The sequence below is a fragment of the Furipterus horrens genome, unplaced genomic scaffold, assembly GCF_987537825.1.
Source record: "Furipterus horrens unplaced genomic scaffold, mFurHor1.1.pri manual_scaffold_11, whole genome shotgun sequence".
In the NCBI taxonomy this organism is placed as follows: Eukaryota; Metazoa; Chordata; class Mammalia; order Chiroptera; family Furipteridae; genus Furipterus; species Furipterus horrens.
The window spans coordinates 484,608-510,868 of NW_028327181.1; the positions used below are offsets into that span (position 1 = coordinate 484,608).

The 26,261-nt window shown below is 59.3% G+C and overlaps 2 protein-coding genes across 3 annotated transcripts in view; one reads left to right on the forward strand and one right to left on the reverse strand.

The window, feature by feature from the left end:
• The first annotated feature begins 33 nt into the window (after positions 1-33).
• On the forward strand, positions 34-4,781 carry DDX51 (DEAD-box helicase 51). The gene is made up of 16 exons (XM_090292099.1): positions 34-331; positions 417-547; positions 1,178-1,328; positions 1,477-1,622; positions 1,701-1,772; positions 1,868-1,974; positions 2,115-2,223; positions 2,318-2,463; positions 2,577-2,769; positions 2,849-2,964; positions 3,050-3,166; positions 3,326-3,427; positions 3,515-3,578; positions 3,662-3,796; positions 4,060-4,126; positions 4,589-4,781. Exons 1-15 carry the CDS (start codon positions 34-36, stop codon positions 4,084-4,086), a joined length of 1,914 nt encoding a protein of 637 aa, XP_090148225.1. The 3' UTR covers positions 4,087-4,126; positions 4,589-4,781.
• A 5,329-nt stretch (positions 4,782-10,110) lies between these two features.
• EP400 (E1A binding protein p400) overlaps positions 10,111-26,261 on the reverse strand; it is a 77,668-nt gene continuing 61,517 nt past the window's right edge. For both annotated transcript variants that reach the window (XM_090257242.1, XM_090257243.1), the window contains 14 exons: positions 25,964-26,100; positions 25,791-25,847; positions 24,985-25,063; positions 24,634-24,885; positions 23,583-23,628; positions 23,400-23,509; positions 19,738-19,939; positions 19,445-19,614; positions 17,775-17,987; positions 17,245-17,440; positions 16,515-16,639; positions 15,196-15,342; positions 13,167-13,244; positions 10,111-12,292 (listed from right to left, as the gene is read on the reverse strand). In XM_090257242.1, coding sequence (XP_090113368.1) covers positions 12,020-12,292; positions 13,167-13,244; positions 15,196-15,342; positions 16,515-16,639; positions 17,245-17,440; positions 17,775-17,987; positions 19,445-19,614; positions 19,738-19,939; positions 23,400-23,509; positions 23,583-23,628; positions 24,634-24,885; positions 24,985-25,063; positions 25,791-25,847; positions 25,964-26,100 — 2,085 coding nt within the window. In that variant the 3' untranslated portion in view covers positions 10,111-12,019. The remainder of the gene's footprint in view (positions 12,293-13,166; positions 13,245-15,195; positions 15,343-16,514; positions 16,640-17,244; positions 17,441-17,774; positions 17,988-19,444; positions 19,615-19,737; positions 19,940-23,399; positions 23,510-23,582; positions 23,629-24,633; positions 24,886-24,984; positions 25,064-25,790; positions 25,848-25,963; positions 26,101-26,261) is intronic.

Genomic DNA, 26,261 nt, shown 5'->3' on the forward strand with positions numbered 1-26,261 from the left:
GCGCCGGGCAGCAGCGGCGTGGGGGCAGCGAGCATGGCGCTCTTCCACATCGCGCGGTACCCGGGGCCCGGGGCGGCCGCGGAGGACGGGGCGGAGGCCGAGGCGGGCGGCCGGGCGCGCGCGCTGCTGGAGCGGCTGCAACGCCGGGCCCGCGAGCGGCAGCGGCAGCGGCAGCCGCGGCAGGAGGAGCCCGAGGAGGCCGCGCAGACCGAGGGCGCGGCGGGGAGGCGGCGGCGGCGCCCGCGGAGGCGCAAGGGCTGCGGGACGCCGGGGAGCCCCCACACGCCGCGGGGCAAGCGGCGCAGAGCGGGCGGCGACGAGTCGGGCGCAGGTGGGCCCGGCGGGACGGGGCGCGGCCTGGGACCCGCGGCCGCGTGGGGCTGACGCGCCGCCCCCGCCGCGGTTCTGCCCCGCAGAGAGCAGCGAGGAGGCGCCGGGGGACAGCGGCGCGGACGCCGAGGCCGCGGGGCGGCCCGAGGCTCCTGGAGGACGGTCCCCCGCCCCCGCCCCGCTGCTCGGAGGCTTCGGGCGGAGCAGGGCGCCGAAGGTGAGCGGCCCGGGGGCGGGGCGGCGGCGCGGGGGCTGCGGTTAGCCCGGCGAGGGCGAGGTGGTCGGGAGGGGGCCCCCGTTTCTGTTTAATCGGGACGCAGCAGGAGCGGGCCTTGCCGTCTGGAATCACTTGTCTGTCGTCGGGGCTGCGGGAAGCGTCTGTGGCCAGCCCCGCGGACGCACCGCGCCCCCTTGGTTAGAGGCCAGGTTGGGCTGCAGCTTCCACACCCTGTCCTTTCTCATTTTCCCCTTTTGGTCACAAATCAACTGGCGACCATTCTGCCTGTCCCTCGGTCCCCGAGACAGCAGGCGCATTCCGAGGATGCTGTGAGGGCAGTTGATTTCCTGCACAGCAGTCCCTCGGCACTGCCACAGGCACGACGCTAGTGACAAGGACTCTGGGGTGACCCCCAGGAGGTCACGGGTTAATAGGACACCACTGTGGGTGTCCCTGGCCTCAGGGGGTCTGCTCAGTGTGGTGTTGCCGCAGGTGTGAGGCGAAGCCCCCAGGGATCTGCCCGGGGCGGACCCAGGGGAAGCGGGACACTAGGTAACAGCTCGTCGGGCCCCCTTCCTGCAGCCTCTTCAGCCCGGTCACCCGGTCTCTTCCTCTCTCCCTTTCCGATAGGTCCAGCCTTTCCTGCCCAAGTGGCTGGCTGAGCCCAGCTGTGTTGGAAAGAACGTCACCGAAGACATGGTGCCTGTTGAGGACATCCCTGAAGTCCACCCTGAGCTGCAGAAGAAGCTGCGGGCACATGGCATCTCCTCCTACTTCCCAGGTGCCCCAGCCTCGGGCAGGGGGCCGGGCTTCCTACAGAGCCACGCGAGGCCACCACACGGGGGTACCCCTGCATGGAGAGCTGCCCCGCCTGGTCTCGGGGGGTTCCCTGCACAGGCTGAACTGACCTCTCACTGCCCCTTGTCCAGTCCAGGCAGCTGTCATTCCCGCCCTTTTGGAGAGCGCAGCCAATGGGTTCCTGCTGGGCAGAGGTGGCTACCAGCCCAGGGACCTCTGTGTGTCTGCCCCAACGGGCAGCGGGAAGACCCTGGCCTTCGTGGTCCCAGTGGTGCAGGTGAGGTGAGGGCCCCGCCCCCCCGCAGGGCGGCCGGCAGGGTCGCCCTGCTGACTCCAGTGGCCCCCGTCCCTACAGGCCCTGCTGCAGCGAGCCGTGTGCCGGGTCCGCGCCCTGGTTGTGTTGCCCACCAAAGAGCTGGCCCAGCAGGTATGGGGACCCCATGTTTGGGGGTCACCCCAGAGTCCTTGTCACTGGGGTGGTGCCTCAGGTCAGGCCAGTGACACCGATCCTCCCTCTTCCAGGTCAGCAAAGTGTTCAACATCTACACAGATGCTACCCCCCTGCGCGTCGCCCTGGTCACAGGGCAGAAGTCGCTGGCCAAGGAGCAGGAGAGCCTCGTCCAGGAGACGTAGGTCCTGCTGGGCTGCGGGCTCTGGAGGGGCTGGTACGGGGTGGGGGTGGGGGGCAGCACCGTGGGTGGCCCGGGCCCCGCAGGCTTCTTGCATCATGGTCTGTGCGGGGCTCCTGCTGAGCTACTCTGCTCCGCAGCGCTGATGGCTTCCGCTGCCTGGCGGACATCGTGGTGGCCACTCCTGGCCGCCTAGTGGACCACATAGACCAGACCCCGGGGTTCAGCCTCCAGCACCTCCGCTTCCTGGTAGGTTGCCCCCCCCCCCAACCCAGTCGGAGGCCCGGACTCAGAGCTGACGCCGACCGTGACCACCAGACCCTGGGCCTCCCGCCTCCCGCAGGTCATCGATGAGGCCGACCGCATGATAGACAGCATGCACCAGTCCTGGCTCCCGCGGGTGGTGGCAGCCGCTTTCCCGACGGAGGGCACCGGGGAGCCCTGTGGTCTGCTCCAGAGAAGGCAGCCCCAGGCCGTGACTGCTGCCAGGTACCCGGTCTCGAGCTCTGCTCCGCGCTGGGTGCCGCGCCTGGTCTGGTCTGTCTGGGTGAGGAGGGTGCTGGCCAGGCCACAGCTCCCCCTCAGCGCCTGCCCTCTTTTAGCACATGCTGCCCCCAGACGCCCCTGCAGAAGCTGCTGTTCTCGGCCACCCTGACCCAGAACCCTGAGAAGCTGCAGCAGCTTGGCCTGTACCAGCCCCGGCTCTTCTCCACGCAGCGAGCTCGGGGGGGCCCCAGAGACACTGATGCGGACGTGGACGCTGGCGGGAAGTATACCTTCCCCTTGGGGCTCTCGGTGAGCTGGGCGCAGGGCTTGGGGAGGGGCGCCTGGGCTGCTGGGCCGGGCCAACCCTGTGCTGTCCCCGCCCCCGCAGCATCACTATGTGCCCTGCAGCCTGCACTCGAAGCCCCTGGTCACCCTGCACCTGGTCCTGCACCTGAGCTGCTCCAGGGTCCTGTGCTTCACCAACTCCCGGGAGAATGCCCACCGGTGAGGCCGGCAGGCAGGAGCGGGTGGGGGGAGGGGTGGGCGGGTGCTGGCCCCATCACACCCCCACCCGGCTTTTCTCTTGCAGGCTCTTCCTATTGGTCCAGGCTTTCGGGGGTGTGACGGTGGCTGAATTCTCCTCCCGCCATGGTCCCGGCCGGAGGAAGATGATCCTGAAGCAGTTTGAACAGGGGAAGATTCAGCTGTGAGTGCCTGGGGAGGTGCTCACTGTACCTGCCTGGCCCCGAAGGGTGCTTGCGGGGAGAGATCGTCTCACGCCACGGGGGGCGTGCCCAGCAGGCCGGGCTGGGGGCATCCAGCCCCTGGCCTCAGGCAGGTCCCACAGCTCCTTGTACCCCACCAGCCTCATCAGCACTGACGCCACTGCCCGTGGCATCGACGTGGAGGGCGTGCAGCTGGTGGTCAACTATGACGCCCCCCAGTACCTGCGGACCTACGTGCACCGGTGCGGCCGTGCTGCGGTTTGGGGCGGGAGGAGGGGGCCCCTGAAGGGCCGGGGGCCTGCTCTGGAGGTGTGTGTGTTTGGTTTCAGGGTTGGAAGAACTGCCCGTGCTGGAAAAACTGGACAGGCCTTCACGCTGCTTCTCAAAGTGCAGGTCAGGCACATGGACCCAGTGGGATGCGGGGGTGGGGGTGGGGGAGGACGGGAGCCCCTTCCCACTTGGCGCGCTCCCTCCAGGAGAGGAGGTTCCTCCGGATGCTGACGGAAGCCGGGGCGCCCGAGCTGCAGCGGCATGACACCCCCAGCGAGCTCCTGCAGCCCCTGGTGCCGCAGTACGAGGAGGCTCTGGCCCAGCTGGAGAAGGCCATCCAGGTGCGGGGCCTCTGCCGGTTCTGGGGAACTCCTGAGGTCACTCACATCGGGGCGGCAGGTGGACAGAAGGGAGATGAGGTCCTGAGTTTGCCTTTGAACTTCCTGGCTGGAGGTCAGGAGACACAGAGCCGAAGGTCGGGGTGCTGGACCAGAGCTGCGCCTCCGGGAGAGCGCTGGGTGTCTCCCTCTCAGCGCTGGGGGCTGGCTGGGTTGCAAGCTGGGGAGGGGAGGTGGGAGCTGAGCCCTCTTCTCTCCTCTTGCAGGAAGAACAGAGGCAGAGGGCAGCTTAGACGGGGCTCCCAGAACGCATGGGATCCTGCGCCGCAGCAGGTGCGTGTGCCCGCCTGGAAGAGGTCCGGCCCCCTCGTTGCTGCCCAGGCCTGACCTGGGGCTGTCACGGGCACACGAGGCCGACCTCTGATCATGCTTTTCCTGGAGATGGGCTTTAGTAAAACCGTCCCCCCTGCCCCAGAGCTGACAGGACGGCGCCCATGTGTTTTGGGCTGAGGGTGGGGCTGGCTCTGAGCTACATTCAGGAATTGAGTTCACCCCGCACGGGCAGGCGCCCTTCCTGCTGTGGCACAGCAGGCCTGGGAGGGTGTCTCCATGGTCACAGGTGTCGTGTGGTCAGGGGTGTTTTACTTTGCGGTCAGTCCCGCCTGGCCGGTGTGGCTTGGTGGGAGCGTTGTCCGGTAGTGAAAGGGATGCGGGTTCCGCCCCCGGTCCAGGCACATGTGCGAGGCAACCGATCGGCATTTCTGTCACATCGATGTTTCCTTCATCTAAAAGCAGTGAGGTGTCCTCTGGTGGGGACCAAACCAACCAACAGGCCGTGGAGTTGGCCCCGCAGCCCGTACGAACACGCTGGCAGCACAAGGCGATGGAGAACCAGCTGTGAATGGCCCCGGAAGCGCCAATGTTGTGAGGAGGCCTTCTCTTGGAGACTTACACGCCAATGTTAAGATAAACTAAATAGGAACAAACATTTTTTCTGTCTGTGTTATTTTCTTGAGTAAAATGACAGTCTCTTCAGAGGTTCTTGGGTTTCCAGGCAAGGCCAGGCAGAGCGAGGCACTGATGGGCCAGACGCCGGGCGCCTTCCCACAAAACGTGCGCACTCATGTTTCTGTTCCAGCTGCACACAGCGCACGACACCCGAGTCTTGAGGGGCGTGGGTGCAAGGCAGGGAGGCTGGCCTCTCGGTTCTAGGAGAGGCCTCTGTGTCCACCGGGCCTGGCAGCCCAGCTGTGGACCGTCCTGGGTGAGCCCGGCGAGGCCCCGGGGACACCTGGGATGTGTTGTCCTTCCGCAGGACCCACCCTGTTCACCATATGGCTCCTCCCCCTGCGGCTGGACTTGCTGGGCGCCCCAAACCTGATGGTGAGGGCCTGTGTCTGGACTTCGGGCTGCTGGCCTGCCCGGGACCCAGTGTCTGTGTGGATGTGGCCACTGGCTGCTGCTGTGTCACCCTCTGGGGCTAAAGGGCAAACTTCAACATCGTCCATCAGGCCGTCTGCCCTCACTGCCTTCCCTCTGAAGTAGTTCCTCAGCGGCCCATGGTTCCAGGGTCCCCAGCGGTGAACTGCCACGGAGCGTGCCCTCGACAGACATCACTAATTCACTGGGGAACACAATTCTGTTGAGCTAGAGCTGACACTTGTTTTTGACTAACTTTTGGCATCTAAATCCAAAAATGACTCGTTTTTCTCTATCATGTCAACTTTGTAAGGTACAGGATACCCTCCCTTTGTCCCAAAAATCATACAAAATGTACGAAGGAAAATAAAAAATTACCTGAATATACTGTTTATTTAGTTATTTTATCCATATAAAGGCTATATATTGGTACTGGGAGTCAAATTGTGTACAAGTATTAAAGTTCTACCAAACATATGTATGAAGGTAAAAATTTATGCTGATGGCTTTTCCTGGAGTGTTCAATCTGCGGACAGTCTCGCCTAATGCTCCGGCAATAGTCAGCCATCACATGTATGTCCCGTCTACCCGATACCGGCCTCCATGACCTTAACATCTTGGTGGAATCATTCACCTTGTGCATCACTGACTGCACCACGGTTTTTCGGGATGTCAGCAAGATGACTGTGCAGAAAATGCACTTTGATGCTCATGTTGTAACCAAGCATTTTGAAGCTCTCCAAGGGTTTCTGGACAATTTCGTGTAACTCTGTGCTCGTGTATTTCCAAGGAAGTCCTTGACAACATTTCTGAATGACAACCAAGCATTCTTTTGGAGTTCTGACATTGTCCTGATGGCATGTTCATCTTTAATGAGCTGCCGACTCTGTGGACCGTCAAACACACCGGCCTTTATTTTTTCAAACGACAGGCTAGGAAATGCCAAAATGAGAGACAGTATTCCCTCACTTATTGCATACTACGTTCTAGACCCCCCCCCTCAGTGAAATAGGAACCTTATATTTATTTGACACTCTTAAACCTACATAACTTTAACAACATACATATACAGTACCACAAAATCTGCGATATAGTGAAAAATCGGCGATAAGTATATTTTAAAAATTCCTGCAATACAGTGAGGCCGTGATAAGTGAACCGCGATATAGAGAGGGACTACTGAACTAGAAACAGTCTCCTTCAGTTGGCAAAGCTTTCACAAATTGCTTCATGAGACCCAGTTTTATGTGCAGAGGTGGGAATGTAACGTTCTTTCTGTCAACAAGTGGCTCGTGTAGAATGTTTGGATCACCAGGTTTGAGGTCAGATCTTGGAGGCCAATTCAACTCCACCCAATGCTTCTCACGAGCTCTGCTGTCCCACATACACAGAAAACAGGGATACTTGGTGTATCCACGTTGCTGACCAAGAAGGAAGCAGACCGTTGTTGACCCTATTGTGCTTGTGATATTGCAACAGATCAGTGACTCTCTTTCGTCTTCATATTCTTCACGAAAACGAACTGAATGGCCAATTGGGACTGCACCAGATAAACTGCCGTTGTGGAGGAGGACACACTTCAAGCTCCGCTTTGAGTTATCAATAAACAGTCACCATTCCGTTGTGTTATAGATTGGAATTCCCAATTCCTCCATTAAACCATGTCTGTTATGGCAGTGCACAAAGCCACCGTCACTTTGAAAATACTGCAGAAATGCACTTTCTCTTGATCAAAAGTAGGATACCTTCGCTCCTTTTTCAAGCAAGTTTTTCTCGTGCAGTCTTGATGCTAGGAGTTCTGAAGCCTTTTGGATAGTCCCAAATCTTGTGCCAAATCATTCAACTCATGCCAATCAAATCCCTTACGAGCTGAGTCATCTTCAGTTTCAGAATCTTCCTCATTGCTGTCACTTAGCTCTTCACCATACTCCTGTTTCTCGAAAGAGGGCAGTTCAATGAAAACTGGCACTGGGATTTCAGCTGAATGAGGCACTGGGCATACAGCTGATGGTAGACTAGGATACTCTATTTTACATTTATTTTCCTTGTTATATCCTGACGTTTTCACTGTATAGAAGTAACAGTCACTTGAATGATCTCCGGCCTCTCGCCAAACCATAAGTATACCAAATGGCAATTTATCACATGTTCCCTTCATCCACATCCGTAAAGTCTCAACACACTGCTTGCACACCTTGTCTTGATCACCAAGTTTTACTTTAAAATATGCAAAATAGGCTTGCCTGACAAATGCGCTGGTTTGTTCTTAGACTGGGAATGGTGAAGCTGCCACAGATCTAACAAAAGGAATCAGGGTTGTTTAGGCACTTAGGACGGGAAATAGCAGAGGCAGATATGACCTGAAGGAGAGGAAATAAGTACGTATGTAAATAAAAAATAAATTCTGCTAACTCCTTGTATACAGACAAGAACTCGGACTACACTTCAGAATATGATTCACTCTGTAGAGCGGCACACAGCCTCTCACCACACTGTCTCATGTGTAACTGAACAGCCTAGACAAGGATGAACCTGTCGCTGGTCCCCAAGGTCGTCCCCCACCCATCCCCACTCAAGGGAGGTTTGCTCTCAGCCAATAGGAGAGCACTAGTGCTTCCCTCGATCCAGGCTCGATCCGGCCTAGAGTGGTCACATTCAGAAAAGCTGTAGAGAAAAACTGGATGTGATAGAAGAACTAACTGCAGTTTTGAAATCAGCATGCCTTTTAACTCTAAAACAGCTGAAAGATCAAACTCAACAGCGGTATGTTAAAAATTGTCCCCCTGTGTCATTTATCCATCGGTCTCTCAATGGCTAAAGAACCAAGTATTGATCTTTTAAAGTATCGGTCACTGTTGCTAACGCTGGCAGGGAACATGCTTCAGTCCTCACAGAACAGAGATGAAGCAGACCAGCAGTGCACCTGGGGAGGCAGACAAACCCCGCTGTCCAGCACCAGGTGCCCCTGGAGAACTAGAACGCCGTGGAGACAGGGTGGACGAAGCCAGCGCACGTTGCCGTGTGGCTGAGAAAGCAGAAGTACTTTGCCACGAGGCAGAAGCATTGAAAGCTGGGGAGAACAGGCCGGTGGGAGCAGGGGTGCTGGGAGCTAGTGAGGGTCAAGGGAGCGACCTGCTCCCACCAAGGTTTCTGGGGCTGGGGGTTGCCATGCACAGGCTACTTCTAGCGCCTTATTTAAAAGACAATGCACATGGCAAACTTCTTCAACAAGTAAAAGGTTGTGCCAAACACGACAAAGCACTTCTACCCATGAGCAGCCCCACAAGAGGGGCCACTGTTCCCACGACGCTGTGCTCGCACACATGCGAGGAGCTCCCTCCTGGCAGCATCCCATGCGAGCGCTCCTGCACCTCCTCACACCCGAAACCTGCCCGTCCCCGATCATACCACTTTGCACTCTGTCCCACCGAACGTGCGTACTGGGACCAGGCCAGTGAACCGGGGCCTTGGGAAGGTCAGCCTACTTTGGGGCATGGGTGATGCAGGCAAAGGGCAGAGCAGAGGCCCAGAACTGGTGGCAGAGGGGTCCCCTCTTCTCTCCCAGAGGCCCTTGGACCACAGCCCTGTCTGGAAATCTGGTAGGAGGTTCGAGTCCAGAGAGAGACGTATGTGAGGCCTCTAAAGCTGGCCGCGGTCAGGTGCTTTGGGTTCACCTGAACTTGGGTGCCCCTGTGCACTGCAGGTTGTGGCCAACAGAACTGTGGGATCAGAAGTGCGACCCACGGTGCCAGGCAGCAGAATCCCATCACCTGGGTGCCCCCTGCCCTCATGACAGTCCCATCAGGGAAGCCTGCCCTGGGCCTGCCCCTATGCACCGCCGGGAAGCTGAGGGCACAGGGCCATGGCCATGCTCTGCCTGCACAACTTCCCCGGCCCGTCCTGAGGGAAGAACCAAGGACTGTGTGCAGGTGCAGAAGGCGAGCGTGCCACCGCGGGAGGAGCGCACCAGAGGGAACCGCAGCCCCGAGGGGGAAGCCACCGGTCCACCACAGGGCTCCGGAGCACCGGGTCTAGCCGCCCCGACCCCCACACCAGGCAGGTACTCGGCCCAGGGCCCTCATCGAGATGCCCCCGAGTCCCCGTAGGCCTCAGAGGAAGGCAGTGCTCCTTGGGCCTGAGCGCCTGGCCGAGTGGTGACACGAGACGCAAGGCCCACGCCGCAGCCTGGCGCCCTGTGTGCACAGTGGGCTTGTCTGACTTTTGTATTAGGTGTGTGTTTTTAAAAATAGAAGTGGGCTGAATTTTCTTTGTAACCAGAAAGTGTTTTCACAAAAGGAAAAAACGTGTAAAAGTGAGAGGACACAGAAGAGCAGCAGCAGCTGGCCGCCGGGTTACAGGTGCCGCGTTTCCGGTGCGAGGCTACTGGAGGCAGACCTGTGATGGGAAGGCCAGGAGGGGACAGGGCAGGCGTGGTGGCCCCTGAACACACCGGTCCTTCCTGCACATGTGCCTCTGGAACTCGGGGGCCAGGTGGACATGGTCTCTGCAGAAATAAACCTGTGGGAGCACCCCGTTCTTCTGGGGGAGGGGTGCCAGAAGTAACCCTCTGCCCAACACAACTAGCATCTTCTTTACCTAGTTTTCTATGAAAGACAAAACGAAAAAAACATAGAAAAAGGTCATTTATTATGTCTTGTGTGGTGGGGTATCAGTGCCCGTTAAAACCCTACTATTCAAGTACAAATGATTATATTTACAAAGCATTTACAAGTTCAGCCTTCTTTTTATTTTAAAACACAACAGCTACCTGCTTACAACAGGGAAACAAAAAACCATCAGGAGGCAGAAGGAACGCCGCCCCAGGCAGCAGATCTGCCTCCTGCTTCCAGGCCCCCATCAGCGCCAGTCTCTCATTTCATGCACCACCGGATGGGTGGGCAGAGCCCTGCGCTGTCCTTGTTCTGAAGGTCCCCCCCTGTCTCTGCAGGGTGCTGCTGGGGCTGGGCCCAGGCAGCGCAGGTTCTAGCAGCAGTGACCGGTGGCCTGGGCAGCAGCCTCCAAAATTCATACTCACAAGGAAAGGCTAACCCTGGCCGCCACACGCTGGAAGGAGCGTCCTGCGTAAGTGACTGCACTGCAGGGCAGTGGCAACGTCTGGGCGCCGCTAAGCCAAGCGAGCCCAGAAAGCGCTCATTCTGCCCCATACTCTGCATCACGGAGTCGTGAAGAAAGCGCTCTGTTCTGGAGGCGAGCGGGCTGCTGCTGCCCACGGCGGACTCTGGAAAGCCTGGTGACCTTTCTCACGCCTGCTGGCCAGGGTGGGGCAGGCTCACAGCAGCTCGTGCCAAACCAGAGCCAGAGGTGTGGTTGACGGCCCCGTTTTTGTATGTTCCGTTAACTGTTAAATCCCTTGTTTTTCACACTTGTTTTTACTTTTTTCTGAATTTCTCACCAAGAACTCAAAAACGAGGGGCCCGAGCTTCACTAAGGACCGCTGTGTCACTGTTCCCATGATGGAGAGGGACACGCACTGCAGGGCCAGGGACCTTCCTTCCTGGCACCTGAAGCGGTGGAGCGGCGGGGGGTGCGGGCAGAGCAGATCTCAGGGCGCCGTAACTCGTCCTCGGCACACGCAGACCCAACGGTACGCCACCACTGGGCCCGGCAAGGCAGAGGCGCGGAGGGAGCAGGGGTCCTTGAACACGCCCGCGGGCTTGGTGAACCCTCTCAGGTATGTGGGTGTCATCAGCCCGCTGAGTCCACTGCAGTCGCTTCTGCCATCTTGCCGTAGTAAGACAGTAAGGAAGTACAAATACGGGGCTTCTTCTTTGACCCTCAGCCACAGGCTCCAGTGAAACAGCACGGTTCACGCAAAACCACGGAGGAGCGTGTCTGCTTGTGTACGAGACCCTAGAAGAGCAGCCCGGGGTCTCCAGTCGACAAGGAAGCCCGGGCCCTGAGCAGACTCCCCGCCCCGGCCGTGTCCCCAGCTCTGCGGGCACGCTGGCACCCGGGGGGGCACCACGTCGCGCACTCCCACTCCGCGGTGACACCTGCAGCAGGACCATACCTGCCCGGTCCTCTGGGCCCTGACCAATCCGAGACAGAAGCCCCTCAGAGCTGCAGGAGCCCGTCCAAGTGCTGAGTCCCAGCACGAGCTTTATTCGTGGGGGTGCTGGGTGGGGGCGGTCAGGAAGGTTCCACCCACATGGAAACCAGCCACCCTGGCTGTTCTTTGGGACGGGAGCTCCATCACAGTGCTCCTCTTTGTCACAAGCTGGGACCCGCGTCAACAATGTGCCTCCATGGGCATCAGCACCAAGCAGCTCCTTCAAAGTTCCGAGTCACATTTCAGGAGAACAGGGAGAGGCCACGCTGGCTCTCTCAGACCTGAGATGACTGACCCCAGCTGACCTCTCTCCTCGAAGGACCGTGACCCATCGTCAGTTGGGCACAGAGCCAAGCGGAGGCAGATGCTCTCAAAGACCACAGTGCAGCCTCAAAGTCCCTGTGACGCACTGCGCGTCCCAGGCAGCCCGTGGCGGGCAGCGCCGGTGCTAACAAGAGGCCGAGGCCCCACACCCAGCGCTGCTGCTCTCGAGGCGCGGGCAAGCGGTGAGTGAGGAAGAGCTGCCACCGTTGTGTTTCAATCGGCCTCACGCAGAAGGGGTGGCGGCCCACGAGGGCCACCACAGTGGGGGTCCCGCGAGCTCCCTGCAACTGCAGCTCCGCAGGGCTGAGCGTCTCGCGTGACGCTGTCACACAGCTTGGCAAGAAACGAAGCCTGCTGGCTCTGGTGAGGTGGCAGCATGCTCGGGGGCCGGCCCAGAGTGCCCGCTTCCCTGACTAGGGGCACGGAGGTTTGGTGGGGGTCTTTAACCGGACGGCAGGGACTCTCATTTGTAATTTGGGCTGCTGGTTCGGGCTGTCAGCGCTGGCTGGCACCTGTGTGGGGTTGGGGACACCAGGGGTCTGCAACTGGGCTGCCGCCGTTGTCACCACTTGCTGCTGCATGAGTTTCTGCTGGACCACCTGTGCGGTCGCGGTCACTGCGGGGATCATCTGGACCTGCTGCCCAGCAGCCGTCGCCTGGGTGAGGGTCACAGTCTGTGGGGAAGCCTGAGCCGAAACAGAAAACACACATCGCCTAGGAAACGCAGGTCAATCAAGTGACATGACCGACTCAACACTCCTGGGGGTGAGCAGGGGGTCTCTCTCAGAAGCTTCATTAGCATGAATTGTTCTGTGAAAGGTGAAAGCTCCCTGACATCGAAATACGACCTCTGGGTTCTAACCAGACAGGAGGAGAAACTGAGCTGTGGCTGCTTTCAGGCTGGGACTGGAGGCCTCCGGGAGGAGCGCGGGGGCCGGGGCCGGGGCTCGGCGGTGCCGGCAGTGCTGAGCCCTCACCGCGGTGGCTGGCCTTGGAGCAACGTAGGCCTGAACATCCACGCGGGACCTGTGAGCCAGGGGCCCGTGCAGCTCGGACCCGCGTCACTTAAGGGCCCACAGCCGTGGGCTGGGAATGCATGTGTGCAGAGGGCGGACTTCAGTTACACGCAGATTTGCAACTGCTTGAGGCGTGGCGCCCCTATACCCCCTGCTGTTCAAGGGTCAACTGTATCTGGTTTCTTGAATCCACACGCCAGTGAGATTCTGAAAATTAAAACGTGTAAAGCATTCCTTTCAATAAAGCGGTGCCAGGCCCCGTCGGGGAGGCATGTTGTGGCCCCCCACTGGTCTCTGCACGTCTAATTCCCTCTGGCCCGCAGGACACCCCTAACGCGGCTGTGGAAGCACCAGTCCTCAGAACGGGCCCGTTTGGTACATGAGAGGTGGGGTTTGTTAGTTTCCTTCTGTATCATTAAAACCTAAAGTGATTGTCTAATGATTAAAACGCTCCCTCCTCAGGAGGAAAACCAGGACTCTCTCACTCTGAAAAACGTGAAGGTTCCTGAAAAGCTCGCGTGGGGACTTCCCAGGTGGCACCTACCTGCTGGGATGCGGAGGCGACCTGCGGGATGCCAGTCACAGGTGTCTGCTGCTGCACCACTTGAGGGAGTTTTGCGACCTTTGACACAACAAAGAAAGCCAAGTGCAGAATTCAGAAGAACGTAGGCAGAGAGGGGGTTTCTCCCTTTCTTCCCTGCTCAGTTCTTAACGCAGAAGACACAGCGGCCGGACGGCAGAAGAGAGCCGTCCTCGGGGAGCTCACCAGGCGCGGGCGCTGGCCACCGTCCTCCTCTGCAGCCCCCTGAGGTCGACACTCACCTGGGGTCTCACACTTCACACGGATTTTTTCTTTTACTAAAAACTCCAAGTTTGTATGAGAAAATTAAATTGGGGATGGAATAAAATACGTTAGCGTTTCAAGCAATCTCATGAGAGCCCCTTCTCCAAGTGCGGACAGTGTCCCAGGAGGCGCCCCTGCAGGCGAAGCAGCTCCGCCCCGGCCCAGAGACGTGCCAGAACCAAAGCGGTCGTCTCGATGCACCTACACCAGCTCCGCCGTAAAGGCGAGTGATCATGTTTCAGGAGAAAAACCAAAACTGAGCCCTGGCGGGTGCAGCTCAGTGAACTGAGCACTGGCCTGCAAACTGAGGGGTCGCTGGTTCGATTCCCAGTGAGGGCACATGTCTGGGCTGCAGGCTGGGTTCCCAGTTGGGGGGGCCTGCAAGAGGCCACCACACAGTGACGTTTCTCTCCTTTTCTCCCTCCCTTCTTTAAAAATAAATAAATAAAATCTTTTTTTTAAAAAAAGACCAAAACTGAGAGCCTGGGTAACAGACTGACAGCAGTATCGACATGACTGTTGCTGGAGGTGTGTTCCAAACAGGCACAGAGCGTGGAATGTGAAGACAGAGGAGACCCCAGGCACTTGCACACAGAGGTCGGGTCTCAGTATGAGGCAGAGTGGGCTTCAGGACTACGGAGAACTGGTGATAACAGGGCCTCTTCAAAATAGTAACATTAAAAATTTGTATGTAGCCAAGAGTCAAGTGTGTAATATGAAAAGCAAACATAGGCTCCGTAACTAGAACGGGAGACCTGAACACACCTCTCTCAGTAACTGGTAAGAACACTGAAGACTAAGCAACACAAACGATACACTTGGCCCAGTGACGATAAAGCGCCCCAGCAAGTGCACCCCAACCCGCCCACACAATTCACTATGGAACTGCTGACGGTGTGTGGCGGAGAAACGCCACGTGACTGTGGGTTTGGCCCACGTGAGGCCAGAGGTCGACAGAACAGAAGTGCCGTTCCTGAGCTGCGGAGGTGCTCAGGTGTGCCCAGGTGAGGCTGAGTCCTGTGAGGTTTGGGGGGCCTGTCCAAAGGCAGCGAGGGTTAAGGATCTGGAGTGGGGACAGCAGCCGCTGCAGGCCGGGCTCTGGACCCGCTGGCACTGAGACGGACGTGGAGCCTTCCCACCGGGGAGCTCGGCAGGTGCCGGGGTGCAGACCGTCGGTGAAAACAGACAAAACGCCACACAGAAAGGGACAAGACTTCCAGCAGCCCTGGAGGGAAATCTTCCCACGCTAACGAAGGTGACTGGAACGCGACCACGTTAACAGTGCCGTGGCTGAGCTGCTTCTGCCTGCGCACCTCAGACGTGGCCCTGTGGCCTCCCTGGCACAACGTGAGGAAAAAGGGGAAGGAGGGGGAAGAGGACGTGGCCGCCTGGCCCGGCAGCTCGGCGGGAGCGGCAGCCTGTACATCAAACGGCTGCTGGTTCGACGCCCAGGCAGCCACGCGGCACCCACCCACCGTCGACCCCCAAAGCAGGAGCCGATGCTGAGCCCTGGAGGCCCCACCGCAGCACGGTCTGTGCATGCCCGGCGCACACCCAGGCCACAGGCGGGCTCCCACGGACGGCACAGCCAGTGAGCGCTGTCCGGGGACCGGCGGCCAAGGCCAAGGGCACGGCCTGTGGCACTCTGCACCGTTCCTGCCCACCTTTCCTGTCTGGGGCCTGCATGTTGGCCACGGCCCTGGGCACCCTTGGGCTGGCTCACACTCACCTGGATCTGGGTCTGCACCTGCTGAGTCCCGGCCAGCTTCTGAGCCTGGGAGATGGGTGTGGTAAGAAACTGAGTTTTAAGGGCTGGCTGGGTGGCATAGGTGACCTTCTGTGGTTGGCCCTGAGCGGCAATCTGCTGTGCGGTGATCTGAAGAAAGAGAGGCCACCCAGGGTTAGAGCCACGCATGGCTGTGACCCCTCTCAGAGCTGCCAGGGCCTGCTCTGTGGGCTCCGACGGCCCCCACACCTGCCGTGTGACCACCCTGCACTGCCTGCCCTCAGCCCTGTCCCCATGGCATCCCACTGGTGTGCCCGCCCCTGGGTCACAGGCTTCCTCTCCTGAAGTCCCCTCACGGTCATCTTTACATGCTCATCCTGTGAGTGAACTTGACCACAATACAGGAAACACACGTGCAATTTCTCACATCCGATTTTGAGAACCTGGCACAGACCCTAGAAGGGCAGCGCGAGGAGTAATAGCCCGTGTGCACAACTTCTGCGCACCTAACCCGACTTGTAGTCTCCTCCGCCAGGAGTTCAGTGCTGCTCAGAGGCCGAGCACCCGTGGGCCACACGAACACCTAATGCCTCTGAAGTCTCCTTCCAACTTATATTAACACGCAGACCCGCACTCTGGCCAAAGCCTCTCTATTTCTCCTTGGGACACAAGCTCAGCCGACGCAATCATCCAGGCCCCACCTGCCGGCCTCTGTCCTGGTGTCACCCGGCGCCAGCCAGCACCCTGCTCCTGCAAGGGTGCCCCACATGGCTTCAGACAAGGACCAGGAGGGGACGGAGAGGTGCTTCCTTCCCTCAGCTGCCTCTCGGAGGAGGGTGTCAGTGTGCACCTGCGCAGCACGTGCCCCTGGTGTTGGCCTGCTAAGGACTTTGCTCGGGGACCTGAATCAGTTCAGAGCTGCCTCTCCTGAGATGCTGAGCCAGGGGGACGCTGCCTGTCCTTTCACGTCACTCACACAGGACAGGACCCCTCCTGGCCTTCTGCCCTGTTCTCCAGCAGCCCCTGTGGTCAGACTACTAGAGACATCAGCTCCCCCGCTCCCTGTGGCCCCTCACCAGCCCCCCGCCTGCATCCTCCCTGCTCCCCACAAGCCGTCCACGAATGCAGCTCCCTGCCCTACACCTCCTCGTTCCAGGCCCGGGAACAGCGCCAGCCTCTGGCATCTCCTGTGCGCGTGCGAGGCAGCGAGGTGGGGCCCACTCAGACCCCTCTCGTCCCCAGCGCACCCAGGGCCCAGTCAGGTCCCGACTCGGCTAAGGAGAGGACAGCCCGAGACCCCTGCAGGGGCGCGAGCCCAGTACCTTCTGCGGGACGGCGGCGGGGCCCGGGGCGGCCTGCGGCTGGATGGCCTTCTGCTGCTGGGCGGCCTGCTGCTTCAGCTTCAGCAGCTGCTGCACGTGCACCGGCTGCGCCACGACGGTCTGCCCTGCCGGCAGCGACGGGGGGTCACGCCCAGGCCCGCGCGAGCCCCTGCCCTGCCCCGGGGCGCAGGCCGCTCACGCTGACTCCGCAGCAAACCGACCCTGAGGCTCGCGGAGACAGACCGAGCCACCCCTCCCACGTGCTCAAGACGTCCCTGCGCCCCCTGGACCTCCCAATACCGCAGCGGTTTTCAGCTGTTCCCGTCTCATGGCACACCAACCGCTAAGGTTCTACGGCAGAACCAGGAGCACAGCTGGTGCTCATCTGACCAAAAACTGGTATAATTTTTATTCATTCACACTGGATGGCTGTTGTGTTGGCTGTTGTCATTTTTCTATTTGACCGTCTAACAGAAAAGAGGTCTGTGCCCTTAAGTAGTCAGGCTCTGTGTGTTTTAGAAGTTCACGCCGCACAGAGGTGAAGATCACAGAGGCAAAGGGATGGGAAGTTCCAAAGGCCAAGGGTTAAATCGAGGCTCAGAACTTGCCCTGAAGCTCCGACGCTCTCCTGCTAACGTGCGCTGCAGCACTCGGAACGGAACGGGGCCTGGCAAGGAAGCCAGTAGGGATCTGCCCACTGCGCCAGGCTTCAGGGGATGGGGACAGGCACCTGTGGCTTTCTGCGGCTGCCCGATGGCCACACTGATCCCAGCGACGTTCATGGGCAAGGTCGTGACGCCTGGTGAGGAGACCACGGCTGCGGGGACTGACACCACCGGAGGCTTCGCCAGGGCCACCTGGGCCGGGGGGGGCGCCTGGGCCTGCATCTGGCCTTGCGTCTGCAGCTGGGATGTGGGGACCCGTGTCTAAACACAGAGGGAGAGAGGGAGTCCAGGGATTTGGCACGTGGATGTCTGTAAACATCTCCCCACGGCAGTCAAGCGGTGAGACATGGACGGGCTCCCAAGGGTGGAAAGTGGCAGTCAGCTCACAGCAGACGTGTCACTGGAGGGTGACCCACAGTGCTCAACCCGTCACAACAAATGCAGGGGACGGGGCTTTGGCAAGACCCACAGGCTACACGTTCCTCAGAGCTGCCCAACTGCACCTGCTCCCCACAGAGGCGGTGCTGGCAAGCGTCCTGGTCTAGTTAAGCGTCAAGAGCCGGTGCGCTGGGAAGACAGATCCCAGGGAACTTACGAGCCTGGCCACCTGGAGGTTGGCCACGGTGGTGCCTGTGAGCAGGGCTCCAGGCCTGGAGGCCGTGACGGTGGTGAGCTGGGGGCCCTGCTGCTGCGCGGGTGGCGAGGGCTGCACCTGTGCGGGGGGCGGCGGGGGGCCCGGCGGGGCCTGCGGCGGGGGCGCCTGCGGGGGCAGCTGCAGTTTCTGCTTCTGCATTTTGATCAGGTGTTCCTAAAGCCCAGAGAAAGTAGTGTTTCATCAGTGCTCACGGTACCGTGCCATCTGTCTCGGTTCTGCGTCCCTGTTCTGCCGCACACTGGGCACCAGCGACCAGCCACTCATGTGCAGGTGCGGACCTTCCCTCAGGGACTCCCACGGTTCTTTAAACGCTCCTTGTCACACGGCAGTGCAGCGTGGATGAAAGCTAGAAACAGTGCTTCTGTCAGTGTAGTGACCTCGCAGCAAAACTTCTAGGCCATTACCACTCACAAAGAAGTCAGTTTAAGCCTGCACCACCATCTAAGTTTTTAGATGTATTAAAATCATGGTCCCTCAAATTTTAAAATGATAAGATGTGCATCAGCTCTCAATTACTTATTCCAACCATCTACAAATAAAGATTTCATTAATAAACTTCATGTCTTTAAGTCAAAAGATCAAAGTATCACAACAGCTCAAATGGTACTTATATGAAAAAAAAATTTTTTTTTTAGAAAATTCAGTGACCATGACTATCAGATCTGTTTCAAAGTCCTGAACACGAAGTGACTCAGATGGGGGCGAGGGGAGGAAGCAGGCAGCCGTGCAGGGTGTGAGGGCCCCGGCTGCCCAGCTGTTGGAGGAGGACAGTCTGAGGCGAGGCCACCTGGGCGGGACTCTAGGCTGCTGGCCCGCTTCTGCGGGGTCCTGAGCAGTGGCGCTCCCTGCGCTGACGGGCACGGTCTAATCTGAGCTGTCCACGCTGAAGCCACAGCCGCGTGCAGCCACGGAGCCCTGGAGACATGGCTGGAGCGACTCAGGAAATGAACATTCTGTTTGGTTGCCTTTCATTCCCCGGGTGCATGTTCCACTGCCTCGAGGAGGAAGCCTCGGTGCACACCCGCTTGTCCCCCCTGAAACGGGAAGGACAGGCCCAGTGTCGGGTCCTTACTGGGGCAGGCCTGTCAGCTGGCTAGAATTCTTACTGCACGTGTTCTAGTTACTTCCCGTACCCGGTGTTAGTGCTTTTCTGTGGATGGCAGGAAGTGGTGTTTCCCTTAACCGCCAACGCGTCTACACACATGGCAGCACAGGTGTGCAGATGGCAGAGCCAGGACATTGCCTCTCACAACGCCTGTGAGCAGTGATGCTGCCGGGAACCAGCCCCAAGGAAACCAAGTTCTCACTGCCCCAGCCCCCAGCCGGAAGGACACGCTTCCTGGCACGTCCTATGCGTGGGACTGGCGCCCAGCGGCTCGGCTCCCTCTGGAGCCTGACCCCGCAGCACATGGCACAGGAAGCAGGTGGGAAGGTACGTTTGGACCAGGGAACGGAGGCCTCCAGAGCGCTGTCAACAACCGCTTCTAAAGACAACACAAACATACTTCCTGCCTACAGACCAGTAGATTTTGCAAAATACACTGAGCTACATGATACCACATGGCATCAACCACAGCGATTGTGCATCTGGTGCCCCAGGAGACGCTCACCGGTGTCAGCTTGCTGACAGCTTTCATCTGTGCGGGCGACTGGGCCTGGCCCTGGAGCTGCGGGACCTGCGCCTGGGAGGGTGGTGGCGGCGGCGGCGGCGGCTGCTGCTGCCGGAGGAGCTGGAAGTGCGCAGGCGTGAGGGTCTTCCCCGGGAGCTGAACCCCTGTGGCTGCAGAAAGCTGTTCTGTTAGGGGGCACACAGATAACGGTCCTCTCCCCAATGACCACCCACAGCTGCCTGAGTCCTGTCTTCCAGGGCGGGGTGGACCTCAGGAAACCAAATTGTGCTTACCTTGGGACACCTGAGTCACCAAAGACCGGGTCGGGGTCTGCACTGCAGTCAGGCTGGTCGTGACCACAGCTGAAGCTGTCACAGAGGTGACTGCTCGGACGCCCTGCGTTGGTGCCAGGGACACCAGGTCAGAAGAGGCTGGGGAGCCAACTGCTCGAGGCTGGGTGTGGACCACCTGGGCAGGTGCTGAGCCTCCAGAGGTCTGGAAAGGCAAGGGGGGTACCCATCAGTGACCCTGCAATATTCTTCAGGCTTTTCACCGCCATCGGATGAAAAGGGCACCCACTCTAAATCCAAGGGAGCAAAGCACATTCTGGAGGTCTTGTTGATTCAAATGACTCGCCTTGTGCTACAGAGCAGGTCCCTTAACCACAAAGGGAATGAGCAGTTTCAGACAACAGCATTCCCACGCCCATTCTGAAACACCGCCCTGTCCCTCTGTGCTCCCGCAACACACCTGTTGGTACTTGACCATCCTCTGCATGCCAGCATTTAATCCCCAAAACGCGCAGTCCAAGGCCCTAAGCTCCATCATTACCCCAGTCGGGTGCGGGAGCTGCACACGCTCAGGGCTTGGGGCTCTGCAGCCTGGCCCCGCGGGACTCGGCGTGGCCCCCGCCTCACACCCTCCATGCAGCGGGCAGGAACGGCCGCTGGGCACAGAGCTCCGACCCCGAGTCCCGGCTGCCCTGCATGGACAACACACTGGAGCCAGAGAGCCCACTGACCTTCTGATGCCCGTAACTGTGTCACTTGCCCCGTGTCACCGGACCCTGCTGCATAGTCACCGTGCACTCCTATGCCCCTTACTTAGTTCGTTTTATTGCTTCCATGTTGAGGTCTAAATCCAGCACCTTGGTCTGCGCATCCTGTCTCACTGGTTCATGATTCTTTTGCTCTCCTTTCTTGCTTCTTACAGATTTTTCTCTCCTGTTATTTTCCCTCCCAGTTTGGAAATTACACTCTATTTTTATTCTTTTTATTCTAGCGTCCACCTAAAAATCACGCTGTGAATGCTTCCTGAAGTCTAATCAGCCACCCACATTCTCCGTGCAGTGATGAGACTGCGGGTCAGCCGGCGCCTGCAGCCCTTCCGCACGCCGCCGTCCCCCGCGCGCTGCTCCTGCGCTGTCATCCATGAGCGAGGTCGGTCTTCATCCCAGCCACCCCGCACCCTACGCTTCTGCTTTTTGTGCCCAATGCCTCCATCTGGGAACACCCTCTTTCTGCCTAAAGGATGTTCTTCAGTAAAGATCTACTGGTAATTCTTTCAGTCTTTGTTTGGAAATGTTTTTACTCTGCTCGAGATATTTTCAAAGGAGACAGTCCCGGGTTGACGGCTGTTTCTTCCGGTTGCAGGCACGACGTTGGCCCCGTAGCCCCTGGTTTTGCTGCTCCCAGGGTGGAAGCAGCTGCCGCCCGAGTGGCTGGCCGGGCTCCTGGTTGCTGCCGTGTGTAGGGGTGGATCCCTTCATCCTCCTGGATTTGGGTTATTTGGGCTTGCGATTACATGGGTCGGTTCTGGAAACATGTCTCCAGGGTCTCTGCCCAGCCCCTCAGCGCTCAGCCCCGTCCTGGCGGCCAGCCCCCTGCCTTGTCTTCCAGGCCAATGCTCCCCTGCACTGTGGGAGCTGGCGGGAAGCCCAGGGTCAGGCTTCCTTTCTCCAATCCTGGCAACTGTTTTTCATTTCCAAATGTCCTCTATGTTTTTAAATACAACCTCCTGGTTTTCATGGACATTCTCAAGTTTCTTTTCTCTCTTTAAAGCCGAAAGTTTCATCATCTCATCATCTATACCCAGCGACCCCACTGTCCTGAGTCTGAGGGGTCTGCCCTCCGCTGGCTGTTTCTGCCTCCGCCTCCGCCTCCGCCGCTGCCGCTAGACTGGTGCAGCCCCGGGCCGGCGGCAGAGCCCCGTGCGGCACCTCTACACCCACGGCCCCAGGAGGAGCGTCTCGTCTGCAAGACATGCTCAAAAACTCCACCGGGGATGGGTCACCTTATCTTTTAGGACATCACACACAGCAACAAGTCTTTTTCAATAGGCCAGCTGAAGCAGTGTGGTCGCTCCCACTTTCCCTAATTATGGGCGAAGCCGCTACCCACATCCAGTCAGGTTTTTTGTGTAGACAATTCTCTTGGGAGAAACGAAGACGTGGTAGTGCTAGGCTGTATGACAAACGTATGTTTAACTGCATAAGAAATAACCTGACTGTTTTCCAAAGTCCCTGGAAGATTCTGTGTTCCAACAGCAATGGGAGCTTCAGCTGCTGCATCTCCCAGACTTGCTGCCGCCAGGTGTGGCTTTTCGTCCCTAAGCTGCTCACGGGTGTGCGCTGGGGCCTCACCGTGGTTCTCACGGGCATTTCCCTACTAATCACAGGGGGTGATTTTCATATTTACGTGCTATCCATGTATCTTCTTTGGTGAAGTAACTGCTCAAATCTTTTGTCCACTCTGAAAGCTGTGTGTTTATTACTGACTGAAGAATCTTCATGCCATCTGAACCCCAGTCCTTTATCCAGTGTGCTCTACAAATGCTTTTCACAGAACAGAAGTTCGCGATTTTGGATGCTGTCTTCCTATGAATTTTTGAGCCCCGGCAGTGGGGATGTTCTCGGTGTCGCCTTCCAGAAGTGTGGCGTGCGGCTTTCCCCTTGTGGTCTGTGAAGCACTTTGGGGAAGTTGCGCAGTGTGACTTCCAGGTCACGGTCTGCTGACAAGCCTATCCTCCCTCTGGGGCCCCCTCGGCACCCTGGATGAAATCAGCCATGCTGAGGGTCTGTTCCTGACTCTGTTCCACCCCAGGGACCCACACGTCCATCTGCCGTCCTGCCAGCACCACGCCTTCCGGAGGGCCATAGCCTCGGCTTTGGGGAAGGACACTTCCCAATGCCCCAGAGGGACAGGGTCCCCCTTGCTGAAGCACCACTGCCTCCAAAGCAGCTGCTTCTCACTCGCGTGGCCTCTGGGTCTGTGACTAAGCTGGGAATTGGGGTGTTAATTTAAACTCCTGAATCTCAACAGCTCATTCTGGTTTTTTATGATGAAATATCAGGACAAGCAGGTGGCTTGACGTGATGTGTGTCTTGCTGAACGCCGGTCTCCTGTGGTTAGTTACCGCCCCGGGCCCTGCTGGTTCTGCACATGGTGGTCTTGCGGCTCCACGTCTGTCTCCTGCTCAGGTCCATCCCCTCCCTGCTCCCATGCCTGGGTCTAGACACCCCATAAACTGAGCTCGACCCGGCCTTCAAATGGCTGTTTTCTCCAACAGGCAGGAGCCATTAAAACATCCGTCATGCCAGCCCCCCATGCCAGCAATGAGCGTACCCCATACTCATGCGACACCATGGCCTCTCCCTGGGGGTGACCCCCCCAAGTGGCCCCCCTGTGTGCCTGTGCCCCCCCCTCCCAGGCACAAGGGGCACCCATCGGTGCGTCCGTGAGGCGCCGTCACAGCCGCCCTCCCTGCTCTCCAGGCTGCCGTGGGGATCCTGACACGCCCGCAGGAAGTGCCACACAGAAGCCTCCCTGAGCAGCTCCATATCCATGTGACGCGATGAAACTCAAGCCAGACCAGTCCTTTCTGCACCCAGGGGTCACTTTCTCCAGAAGCCCTCGGCTGGGCGCGCCACTCCACCTGCCAGGAGCAGGCCACTCACCGTCAGGGCTCCCGGCGCCACGGGCGAAGCGAGGCGCTTGTTAATGGACTGGAAGGTGGCGGCAGGGACGCCCGCAATGGTGTTCACGATCACGTTTCCGCTCACGGTGCCTGCGGGGAGAGGGTCTGTGAGGCCAGAGCACGCACGAGACCAGCGCTCCCCCTGCGCCCCTCGGACTCTTACCTGCCGGCATGCTGGTCCCCGTGACGGATGTTTTAATGGCTCCTGCCTGTTGGAGAAAACAGCCATTTGAAGGCCGGGTCGAGCTCACACATGCATGTGTGTGCGCACACACACTCACACCGTGAGCCCCGCAGAAACTCCCACTTCATCAGCATCAGATCCAGGCTTCTGACCGTGGTCACTGGCCACACAGGCGGACTCTGCCCCTCTGTCCCCCCGTCTATCACTGGGCTCTGGCCACACGGACCCAATCCCCGGCTGCCGAGCTTGCGGCTGCTTGCCGGCTCTGTTCCTTCCTGACTCCCGCCACTCAGGCTGCGGCCCTGGGGCCGGCTCTGCGGGAAGCCACTCCTGACCACCCTGTCCTCCATGGGGCCTTGCCGGCCCCAGCAGGCCCAACCCCCGGGAGCAGGCACTCAGTGAGTACACTTCCTGAGAGCGTGAGGCAGGACCGAGGCTGCCCTACTGCGCATGGAAACCCCCCCGCCCCCCCCGCACCCAGTGACGGGAGTTAGAGCAGAGGGGCTGCTGGTTCCTCAGGGCACGGCCACCTTGTGCCTGGCTGACGCCGCAAAGTGGTGGAGCCACGTCCGGCCCCGGCACTCTTCCCCACGGGAATTTCAGTGCAGCCACACGGGGGAGCAGGGCGAGGGAGAACCACACGTGGCATGTGAGCCCCAAGCCCACCTTCGTCTCCCCCTTTTGTGCGTTTCACCCCTTTTCTCTCACAGGCACTGGACATGCATGTGTGGGCATGATCATGTGTGCACCTTTGAGGAAAGGTGGGGTGTGGCCTGGAGGAGGGGGGTCACGTCTTCGGTCACAGTTCACAAGTCCTATCTAATCCCAAAGCTCCCAGGCAGCTGCACCAAGAAGAGCTCCCTTCACCCCAAATTGCTGCTCAACTTGCCCAGCTGCAGGAGCTCTGGAGGACAGAAGACACCCCACCCCAGGGAAAGGCTGGGTGTCCCCACCACCCCCGCAGGAAGGTCTGCTAGTCTGGGCGCTGCGGGAACCTCAAGAGGCGGGAGAGACGGGAGGCCCCGCTCACCAGCACGGCGGCGCTGCCCACTGTTGTGATGGCGGGCGAGGCCTTCGGCGGGGGCTGCGCGGGCTGTGCTGGGGGCTGCGCCTGGGCAGAGGGCTGCACGGCAGGCGGGCCCGAGGGCTGCTGGACGCCGGCTGCGGGGGGCTGGGGCAGAGGCGGCGGTGGCTGCTGGGGTGGCGGTGGCTGTGGCTGTGGTGGGGCTGGTGGGGGCTGTGCCCCGGGCGGCTGCTGTGCCTTCTGCTGATCGGCCAGCGCCTGCAGGGCAGGGAGCAGAGGCGTGTGGAGCAGCCCAGGCCGCAGCCCCGACAGCAGCCACCCCCCCCCCCCGGCACCCAGGCCCCGCGGGCCACACACCTTCTTCTCTTTGGCGATTCGCTCTGCGCGGAGGGACGCAACCTGGATAGGAGGCAGTGGCTTGTCGTAGTTGATTCCACTGGAAGACAGAAGTTAGTAAAAATAAACCAGCACGTCCTGAACTAGACAAGACATTCTCAAAACCCACAGCCCTCACTGCCCAAGCTTCTCGGTGCTGGAGGCAGCTCCAATCCAGCCCAAAGGCATGGCCACGGAGGGCCTGGGAGAGAGAAAGGCGGCCTTGGTCATTCCAGCCCAGGGCTCCACTCCCCTCCAGGCCTGTCTGGGAACATGTGCTCTAGGCCCCAGGCTGCGTGAACACTGCCCCACCCTCCAGGCACAGAGCTGGACCAGTAAATCCCAGGCTATGGGTCCTCATGGGTCTCCCCTCCTCTCCCAGAACCCTTGCTCCAAGGACTCCCATAGCCTCCTGACATTTGACACGTAAAGAACTCCTTGATTTAAAGCAAGTACACTCACCCCCAGACTGGGTGTGTTTCTACAGAAGAGCCAGCCAAACGTGTGTCAAGTCACAGGTGCAGAGAGCAGAAAGCCCTCCCGCCCCGTTGGCGTGCCCCCTGCCCAATGGCAGGCAGGATGGGGCCCTGTACACCCTCCGCACCCTCCTTGTGGGAATAAGACCGCTTCCCGGATAAGAGTCCCTGCCACGCCTGGGTCGACCACTCTGCCACCCCTGCTGAAGCCGGGACACACTGTTTATACAACGATGGATGAAGTTGTGGGGTGTAAGAGAACACTGGAAGATCATTTTGAAGCGTGACGAGCATGTCACAAGCACAGAATACCTTTCTGCCAACACGGAGGCATGCTTGGGGTTCTTCTGGAAGGGGTTCATGCCAAGCCTGCAGCAGGAGCGGAGACAACAGTCACCACAGGAAGGGGAAGGGCACAAACAACACACGATAAAATGAGCCTCCCACCCAGACGTGGCTCTGGGGTAGGGGACGGCGGGGCCTACAGAGGCTTGATGGGGGGGCTCCTCTTGCCGGCGGTCAGCTTCATCAGGTCAAAGTGGCTCGTGTACAGTTGGGTGTGCGTGGCGTTCTCGTCCTGCGCGTACATCTGTCCCGTGCGCAGAGGACGGTTGTTCTTACTCTGAAAGAAAACAGTCAGCCCAACAGTGACCCTGGGGATGGGACTTATGGACCTGGAGGCCACACCGAGGCCCTGTAACTAACCCCCCCCCCCTTTCTGAAACCTAGCACAGATGGCACAGATACGGCACAGTGTGTGGGGGCCTTCCTGTACGTCACCGA

Bases quoted from the DNA above. Each gene is read 5' to 3' on its own strand.
- DDX51 (XM_090292099.1), top strand. From the start codon at position 34: ATGGCGCTCTTCCACATCGCGCGGTACCCGGGGCCCGGGGCGGCCGCG. The intron at 2,224-2,317 runs GTAGGTTGCCCC...CGCCTCCCGCAG, and splicing joins TCCAGCACCTCCGCTTCCTG to GTCATCGATGAGGCCGACCG. The intron at 3,428-3,514 runs GTGCGGCCGTGC...GTTTGGTTTCAG, and splicing joins CTGCGGACCTACGTGCACCG to GGTTGGAAGAACTGCCCGTG.